Source organism: Penaeus monodon, chromosome 18 (assembly GCF_015228065.2).
Source record: "Penaeus monodon isolate SGIC_2016 chromosome 18, NSTDA_Pmon_1, whole genome shotgun sequence".
Lineage (NCBI taxonomy): Eukaryota > Metazoa > Arthropoda > Malacostraca > Decapoda > Penaeidae > Penaeus > Penaeus monodon.
The window spans coordinates 25375554-25385553 of NC_051403.1; the positions used below are offsets into that span (position 1 = coordinate 25375554).

Consider the following 10000-nt stretch of genomic DNA (forward strand, 5'->3'; position numbering starts at 1 on the left):
TGGAGTTCCTTGTCCAGGGAACCAACGCGCCGGCCGGTGACTCGACCTCTCGAACTCAGATTGCCATTATAGACGCTGAGTCCAACGCTCTAACCAAATCGCACATTCTATCCTTTCCATCCCTCCCCCCCTTTATTTCCCTCTCCTTTCTATCCGAATTTCTCTTGTTTTGCATCTTTCGCGGCCCCCCCCCTCTCTCTCTCTCTCTCTCTTTCTCCAAGCGTACAGTCTGCGCAAGACAGAAAATGACGGACTGCGAGGGAGATTATTTTATCTAAAATTGGAAAGATCTTGTATCCGGGGAACCAAGGCTTCGCGTTCTCCGAAAAGGTTCCGAACGTCGTCCTCCTCTTTTGCGTTATTCGAAGAGGCGGTTGGGGCTGGTTGCGCAGAAACCGATTGGCGGTTTCTGAAGTTCTTTTCTTTTATTCTTTTTCATTATCTTTTCCTTTTCTTTTTTTTTTCTTTCCCTCTCTTTCTTTCTTTGTGTGACTATTTATGTCTTTCTCTCTGTATCTGCCTCCGTCTGTCTGTGTTTCTGTATGTCTGTCTGTCATTATCATTTTCGTTATCAATATTTTTATCATTGCTAATACCTATCCCTCCATCATCTTTATTATCATTCTCATCTTTCGTCTTATAACATCATTATTATCATACAGCGTCTGATTACTTACCTGAAAGTCGATAAGGTGACTGCGATAGGGAGCTTAGGGGGGGGGGGGATGTCATCAACTTCATCTCTCTCGTAATATGATAGTAATGATAAGGATGATGGTGATGGTGCGTGTCTGTTTTCGTGAGCGTGGATATTTATTTTTTTCCTATTTGGATATATCCTTCTTTTTTCACTTCTCTCACTCTATAAACTTTCTCATTCTTACTTCCTACCTCCCTCTCTCCCTTCCCTCACTCCCTCTCCCTCTCCCTTCTTTTCTCCCCTTCCCTCTTCCCTTCACTCCTTCCATCCCTCCTTCCCTCTCACACCTCCATTCCCTTCCGTTCCCTCCCCCTCCCTCTCCTTTCCCCTCCCTTCCCTCTTTCTCCCTCTCCCCTCCCCCACCTTTCCCCTCCCTCTCCCTCTCCCTCCCTCCCTCTTTTCTCCGTATTCTCCCAAGCGGAAAGGGAGAAAGACAAATCGAAAAACGAAAAGCCTAAAGCATTTTTAGTGCTCGCTTTGAAGGAATCTATAATCATTTTTCTACTTCACCTCGCGAAGAAATCTGGGACTTGCCACTAGGAAGTGACGAAGGCTTTTGGAGAGAGAGAGAGAGAGAGAGAGAGAGAGAGAGAGAGAGAGAGAGAGAGAGAGAGAGAGAGAGAGAGAGAGAGAGAGAGAGAGAGAGAGAGGGGGGGGGTATGTGTTCTCTTTCTCTCTCCCTTTTTCTCTCTTCTCTCCTCTCCTCTCTCTCTCTCTCTCTCTCTCTCTTTCTCTCGCTCTCTCTCTCTTTCTTTCGCTCTCTCTCACCTCTCTCTTTCCCGTTGTTTCTCTTATTTATCTCTCTCTCCATAGCCTCTTTCCCTTTCTGTCTCACTCTGTCTGTCTCTGTCTGTTCTCTCTGTCTCTCTTTCTCTTTCTCTCTCTCTCTCTCTCTCTCTCTCTCTCTCTCTCCCTCATTTTCCAAATATCCACTTCGAACGTCGTATTACTCATTTTCTTTTCCTCTACTGGACTTAATTATTCAAGAATTTTCCATCCCTCATTCCAGTCTTCTTTTTTTTCTCTCTCTCGAGAATACTTCTATTCACCATCGTTTTTTTATTATTATTATTAATTACCAAGTTCCTTTTCTTCCTCCTTCTTTGAAAAAAAAATCAGCGTCGATCGTAAATTTCAACGTCGCGTTCGTCGTGCGCCATTTTACTCGCGGGAAACGTCGTGTTCCTTATTCCGGTTCGTGAAGTTGTCTTTGATGCCGTCTCGAGCGCCGCCATTTGCATTTTACGCCAGTTTGTTTACCAATTTTCTATGCGAGGAAGTTCTGTTTCCCTCTCTTCAGTTCTATGGTAAATATTGTGATTTTTGTGTGCTGTTTCCTGTCGTCAAGAGTGTGATTTTTGTGTGTTATTTCATGTCGTAAATAGTGTGAATTTGTGTGTGTTATTTCTTGTCGTATAGAGTGTGATTTTGTGTGCTGTTTCAAGTCGTAAATTGCGTGATTCATTTTGCTGTTTCATATCCTAGGTGGAGCTACGTTCTTAGATAAAAGGGGTTAAAATTGTCCTTTTCCCTCGTTTTCGAAATGTGGCTCAAAGGAGGGACGACATAACACACCGCGGGGCTTACGGAGTGTCGCGAGATCTCGTTATTCCACGTGGAAGATGTAATGATACGAGGGTATTTCCTAAGCAAATGAGAACAGCTTTATTAATGACCCCCCCACTCCACCCCCACCCCCAAAAAAAAGGTAAATAAATAATTAAATAAAAAGGTAAATAAAAAAAATAAGGCGAAGATTGAAGATGGAATATATAATTATTGCTTTGTTTGTGGCCGGGAACGAGGAAGACTTTCTTAGGAAAACAACAAATAAATAAAAAATAAAAAAGACAGTGTTAGAAAAAAAAAGATGATGTTTGTAAATATTTAAAATCCTCGGTTCAAATTCCTCGCTTTAGGTCTGAAGTTAAGCTTTTAATAAGACTGAAGAGCAACGCGACTAACCACTTAAAACTACTTTATTTTTCTCCTCTCTGATGCATTTATTTAGAAAACGGAAACGAACACACGCACTCGAACGCATATTTACTCGTGATTATACTATTATTATTATTATTGTTGTTGTTGTTGTTGTTATTATTATTATTATTATTATTATTATTATTATTATTATTATTATTATTATTATTATTATTTTGTTTATTATTGATTATTATTGTTATTGTTATTGTTGTTATTATTATTATTACTATTATTATTATTATTATTATTATCATTATCATTTTGCTTATTATTATTATTGTTGTTGTTGTTGTAGTTGATGTTAATTATTATTATTATCAATAGCATTATGATTTTTTTATTATCATTAATATCTTTTTTTTTCTTCATCTTTATTTCGTTTTTAATTTACATTGCTTACTAAGCGCTTGCGGGAGATAGGTTTTGGGAGACCGAGAGAGTAATTGTTATGAAGTAAATTGATTTGATGATGTATTATACTATATGTGATCTCACGACATTTCATGATCGACCCTTTTTGTGTGACTTTCTAAGAGTCTTTGACCTTTGGTGACTTTTTTTTCTGTACTGACCGTTTGTGACCTTGAGTTTTTGTTGATTATATATATATGCTTGATTTTTTTTTTTTTTTGACTGTGACCCTTTTTTGTGACCTCGTTTCCTTAACTCTTCGTGTGGACTTCGACCTTTCTCATGACCTTGATTTTTATTTTTATGTTGACCTCGTTTATGTCCCCGACCTTCTTTTTTTTATAATAACCCTTCCGTGCGAGTTTTGCTTTTTTATTGTCTCATTTGAGAATTCTTGGTTGATGCCTAATGATTAAGAATAGTAACAATGATAAAAATGCTGAAGATAGTGTGAAAAGTAATAGTGATAATGAGAGAAAGAGAGAGAGAGAGTAAGAGAGAGAGAGAGAGAGAGAGAGAGAGAGAGAGAGAGAGAGAGAGAGAGAGAGAGAGAGAGAGAGAGAGAGAGAGAGAGAGAGAGAGAGAGAGAGAGAGAGAGAGGAGAGAGAGAGAGAGAGAGAGAGAGAGAGAGAGAGAGAGAGAGCGAGATATATTATTATTATCATTATATTTACTATCAATATTAGTAGTATTATCATTATTGTTATAATTACCATTATCACTATTATCATTTTTCACATGATAATCATTATTATCATTATTCTCATTATCCTCCTCACACATTTTCAAAAACGCCTCTAAGTCATATTAAAATCACAACATTTCCTTCGTCTCAAAATTATGCATCACAAAAATCTCTTATCATTCCCTGCTTTTTCGGATTCATCATTAACACTATAATGACCCATCTCATCCTCAGCGATAATCCAGGTGAAGTTTCAGATGCAAAACAATTAAAACAATAGTACTAATTACACTTTACTTGGGGGTCATTAGCTGCTCCATTCTCTGTTATTAGATAAGATGCTCGCTTCAATTAAGAGCTATGTTGATGAGGATGGTGGTGATGATGATGATGGTGGTGGTGATGGTGGTGGTGGTGATGATGATGATAGTGATGGTGATGATGGTGGTGGTGATGGTGATGATGGTGGTGATGATGGTGGTGATGATGGTGATGATGGTGATAGTGATGGTGGATTCTGCATACTGAATTACATTACATTCAAATAGATTACTTATCAATATTCATATTTAGGTCTTCCCTGCACAGTGATTCCGATGAAATAAACTTAAAAATATTTGAACTGATATGCGTTCTGATTAATTAGGAAAGGGAAACTTTATGTGATCGATAGGTGGTTTAATTAATCTGATAAAGAGAGCTGGAGACATAGGGATGGATATGTACATGAAATTGTTACGATAACTACTTTCAGAAATGCGTGGATGAATTTGTAAATCTAGTGAAACACGAGGGTATTTACATATTTATGAATGAATAATGAAGTGTGAATATGTTTAGAAATTCGTGAATGTATGAAAAGTATATGTTTAGAAATTCGTGAATGTATGAAAAGTATATGTTTAGAAATATATGGATGAATGATAAAATGAATATGTTTAGAAATTTGTGAATGAATAATAATGAGAAAGTATTTAGAAATATAGTTAGTGAACTAATGAATGAAGAGAAATAGAATGACACATTTTGAAAAAAATAGATAAACAGAATTACAGATGGAAATGGAAATATATAAATAGATTAATGGATAAATTGATAATCATACAAGTTACTGATTGACCAAGAACTTCTTATAAGAGAAAGATATACTTACAAGACTATTCAAATTGGCCCATTTGAGTTTCTAAGTACTTGTAAATTACTCTATTAATTACCGTGAGGTTTGATAGCTTCTTGGTTGGTGTTATTTTTCTTTTAATTTCCTTTGATGGTATTATTATTACACACGAAAAAAAATATCGGCGAAGTTTTGGTTAATTCAGAGAGAACTCGGGCTTAAGTTTCATGTATATTAGTTTACGACGTTATGTAACAGAATATTCTGTGGAATTTCGAGTTCTTTGAATAATGTTCTGTAAAGCGATGAATTTTGACGTTATGGATACCTATCAACTTCTACCGATTTACTATGTTTTATTATGAATAAAGAGGTACTTAGAATGCGCCAGAAATTATTACTATTACTTTTTTTTATCCAGCTGTCTAAACCAAAAATCTCTATTTTCTTTTGTCTCTCTAATTATCTCAAATAACCAAGCCAATTAGCATTGATCATACCAGCTGAGAATACGATACAGACTATTAATAGCAAACTCGCTGCTAATTGATGCAGAATGAAACCTCTAATAAGAATTATTACCGGTATCAAATCTCTGTTCATCGTTCCAAAGTTAATCCTTCATTTTCCGCGACTCCGCCTGATACCTGACACTACCCAAATACTGTAGCTTGGAGACAAGGGCAAGTATCGTAGCTATGTCCTATTTCAAACTTATCCCTATCCCTATCTTGCTAATACTTGCTCAGACCATTACGTTTGCTTTTTGGGGGGTTCATGTTGCCTGTATAATGCTGTTTACTCACTACAGCATATTGGCGTATATTTTGTGTATTCATCGGGGGGGTGGTCGCGTTCCAAAGGGAAAAATGATGTTTGTTGTTAAGAAGAACTTGAAGAAGAGAAAAGAAAAAAGGAGAGGAAGAGAGAGAGGAGAGAGAAGGAGGAGAGAGAGAGGGAAGAGAAAAGAGAGGAGTTTACGAAGGGAAAAAAAGGGGGATGATGAAAAGGGAGGAACAAGAAAATAAAGATGGGGGAAAGAGTAGAGAGTTTTTTTTATTTGTGTTGGTTTGAAAAATGAGCTCATTACTCACTGTATAAAAATGAAAAAAATTCACTCAAAAAAAATAACGAGGGGAACTATGAAATAATAAACATTGACAATAAAAATAATGAAAAAGGGAAACCTGAGATTAATAACACTCATGATTACATTGATGATACCCCCCTTTTGCAATAAAAACGTCACGAAAAAACAAATAAATAAAAATTTTATAGGGAAATTTCCCAAAAATATTAATAAAATTATTAGCCTGCGTGCCTAAGAAACTCATGTATTTTGTTATCATCATTTAATATATATTTTTAAAACCCAAACATCTTTTTTAAATATCTGTTTAAATAAGTTTTTTTTTGTTTAAGGTTATTGGCCCGAAAAAAAAGGTATAACCCGTGAATTTTTTCGTTACATTTTCATTTTGAGTCCAATCCCCCAAACGCTCTACCTTTTTTTGGAAAACATTTTTAAATAAAATAGAGAAAAAATTATATTTATAAACAAATGCATGCCACCTTTCCAAAAAATTACAATATACGGGAACTACTGTTTTTTTTCACCGGGGCTTTCATATATGCATTTTTTGTTTGTTTTTTGTTTTTTTGGGAAATGTTTTGTCATTGATTAAAATATAACGGGCGTTTTTAAAGCTTTTTTTGTTCAACGCGGATACTGTATATTTCTGTGTCGTTGGTAGGCCGACAGTAAATGTGGGTTTATGTGTATTAAACTTATTTAGAAAACAGGCTTATGCATATTTACAGTACATGCATACAAAATACATGTGTATACATATATACGAGATAAATATGTGTATATGCAGAAGTGTTCAAACGTACACATACAACAACCTACGCATGTATACTCAACCACAAGCACACATACACACACACACACACACACACACACACACACCCACACACAACACAACACACCACACCACACCAACGCACACCACACACACAAACACACACACACACAACACACACACACCACACGCGCGCGCGCGCGCGCGCCGCACACGCACACACACACATACACACAAAGATATACAAAGACACACACTCACAAATAAACACACTTAACAACATTCCAACAGGTAAACATCTTTCATCTGACTTTTTTTTTTATTTTATTATTATTATTTTTTTATTCATTTACTTATTATTATTTTTTTTTTTAGCAATTCTCTCTTCCTCTTTTTTAATCGTTTCTTCTCTTTTCTCCCCGGCAGTTTTGCACGCATCCCGAAACGTCGGATAAGGTCAACTTCCCGACCTTCGCCAGGACACGGCCGCCCGACACGCAGATCAGCAAGTCGGTTACGGCCATTCTCAAGCGTTTTAACTGGAGGAAGGTAAGAAAAAAAGGGGGGAAGGGGGGGGGGAGAGGAAGGGAGGGGGGGCGGTGGGGGGGAGGGGTGGAGGGGTGGGGGAGATGGGAGAGGGGAGGGTTAGGGGGATGGTTGGAGGGAGTGAGGGGAGGGGAGGTGCGGGTGTGGAGGGGTGGGGGTTGAAGGAAGAAGGGGAGGAGGGAGAGGAGAGGGAGGGAGATGTGGAGAGGAGGAAGGAGGGGGTTGGGGAGAGAAGAGAGAGAGAAAAAGAGGAGAGAGAAGGGAAAAGGGGGGAGAGAGAGGAAAAAAGAGAGGGACAGAGAGAGAGAGAGAGAGGAAAGAGAGAAGAGCGAGAGAAGGAGAGCGAGAGAGCGAGAGAGAGAGAGAGAGAGAGAGGAAAAGAGAGAGAAAGAGAGAGAGGAGCGAGAGAGAGAAGACGGAGAGAAGAGAAACAGAGAGAAAGACGAGAAAAGAGAGAGAAACGAGGAGAGAGAGCGGAGAAAGGGGAGAGAGAGACAGAGAGAAGAGGAGAGGAGAGAGAGAAGGGAGGGAGGAGAGGAAGAGGAGAAGAAGAAGGAGAGGAGGAATGAGGACGGGATTGGAGAATAATTGGAGTGAGTCGAAAAGAGAGAGAGGAGAGAGAGAGAGAGGAGAGAAGAGAAGAGCGAGAGCGAGAGAGCTGGGGAGAGAGAGAGCGGGAGGGGAGATGAGAGCGAGAGAGAGCGAGAGAGAGAGAGAGAGAGAGAGAGAGAGAGCGAGAGAGCGAGAGAGAGAGAGAGAGCGAGAGAGCGAGAGAGAGATCAGAGGCTCCATCCCACATCCAGGTCTGGCTTCGGTGTCAGAGCTCAAGGCGAGTATCACGTGTCTCTGGCGCTCGATCTCTGTCCTTCTCTCGGGGTGATTGCCTATTCTCTTCTCTTCTCTTCTTTTCTCTTTTTTCTGTTGGGAGGAAAATAGGAGGAGGAAAGAAGAGGTGGAAAGAGGAAGAGGAGGAATGAGGAGGTGGAAAGAGGTGAAGGAAAGGGAAGGAGGATGAAAGAGGAGGAGAAGAAGGTTGAAAGAGGTGGAAGAGGATGAAAGAGGAAGAGAAGGAGGAAGGGGAAGAGGACGTAAGAGGATGAAAAGGATGCGAAAGGGGGAGGAAGATAGTAGGGTGGAGGAAGAATTAGTGGCTTGGGGAAATTAGGTGGAGAAAGAGGATGAGGATGAGGAAGAGAAAAAGGGGAACAGTACAAGGAGGAGGAGGAGAAAAAAGAGGAGGATGATAATAAAAAAAATGAGGATGCTGCTGCTGATGATATTGGGGAGGAGGAGGAACAAAGGGGGGAAAAGAGGGAAGAGGAGGAACGAAGGGGGGAATAGAGGGAGGAGGAGGAAGGAGGAGGAAGGAGAGGACGTTGGAGAAGGGGGAGGAGAAAAATGAGAAGTAGGAGAAGGAGGAGGAAGAAGGCAAGGGAGGGAGACAGAGAAAGGAAAGGGAAGAACAGGAAGGAAGAACAGGAAGGAAAAGGAGGAAAAGGAGGAAAAGGAGGAGGAGAAGGAGAACGAGGATGAAGAGGAAGAAGAAGAGGAGGAGGAGGAGGAGGAAAAGGAAGAGGAGGGAGACAGAGAGGAATTTAGGAGGAAAACGAAAAGAGAGAAGAAAGAGGATAAGGAGACAGAGGATAAGTAATATGAGTTATTCAAACTTGTACCTTGAACATAATGACGATGGTGAAGAGAGCTTGCATAATGTAGGTAACTGATAAAGATAATGACACTAAAACGGAGATAATGATACGATGGACAATACTTTCAATAACGACCAAACAAAGGATAATGATGCTAATGAAAGGCATAATTATCATAATAATGCCGTCGCTTCAGATGCTCGTTTTAAACCATTTCCTTACAGCGAAATTCGTGCTCTTCCGGATAAACAAGTCCTGTTGTGATTCTTCTGTGGACAGAGATCTTGAAAACGTTCATTGTTTTCTTATTAGTCCCGAATTTTTATAGCGTGACTGTCTTTGTGTTGTAGAATCCAGGTATATTTCGTTTTTTTTAATAGATTTTTTATCTTTTTCTTATAATCATATTGTAGCTTTTTCCTTTGTCGGTTTTTAAAGCTCTATTAAGACTTTTTAAGCCATTTAAAGCCCCCCTTTTAAAGATTTTATTTATCTTTATTAAGCCTTTTTAAGCGTTTTTTTTTTTAGCCTTTGCTCTCGGATGAAAACAGCCCAATCAGATGGCATTGATATATCTATCAATTTTTTTTTTTAACTTTTTTCCTTGTCTGGTCCTCCCCAAATAAGTCCCACGCTGGGTTATTTCGCACGGTGTATTTGTTCGTATAATGTTGCTATTGACATTTCCACAAAACCGCTAGACTGGACTTTAAAAATCGCTAGACATAAGAGTAAAAGCTCCTCATTTTCCCGCTACAGAAGGGATTTAAAATTCGCTAAATATAGATTAGATCATAACTTCATTGGAAATCATCATCATGATCATCAAGAACATCATCAGCGTGATTATCATCATCATCATCATCATCATCATCATCATCATCATCATCATCATCATCATCATCATCATCATCATCATCATCATCATCATCATCATCATTATCATCATTATCATCATCATAGCATCATACTCTGCTATTCATTGCATCATCATCATTAGTATTGAGCATTATTATTATTAATTATTATCATTATCATCATCAT

The 10000-nt window shown here is 38.7% G+C and overlaps 1 protein-coding gene across 1 annotated transcript in view; it reads left to right on the forward strand.

Annotated features, from left to right (window-relative positions):
- LOC119584685 (guanylate cyclase 32E-like) overlaps positions 1-10000 on the forward strand; it is a 67244-nt gene that overhangs the window by 31612 nt on the left and 25632 nt on the right. The window contains exon 3 of the mRNA XM_037933358.1: positions 7188-7310. Coding sequence (XP_037789286.1) covers positions 7188-7310 — 123 coding nt within the window. The remainder of the gene's footprint in view (positions 1-7187; positions 7311-10000) is intronic.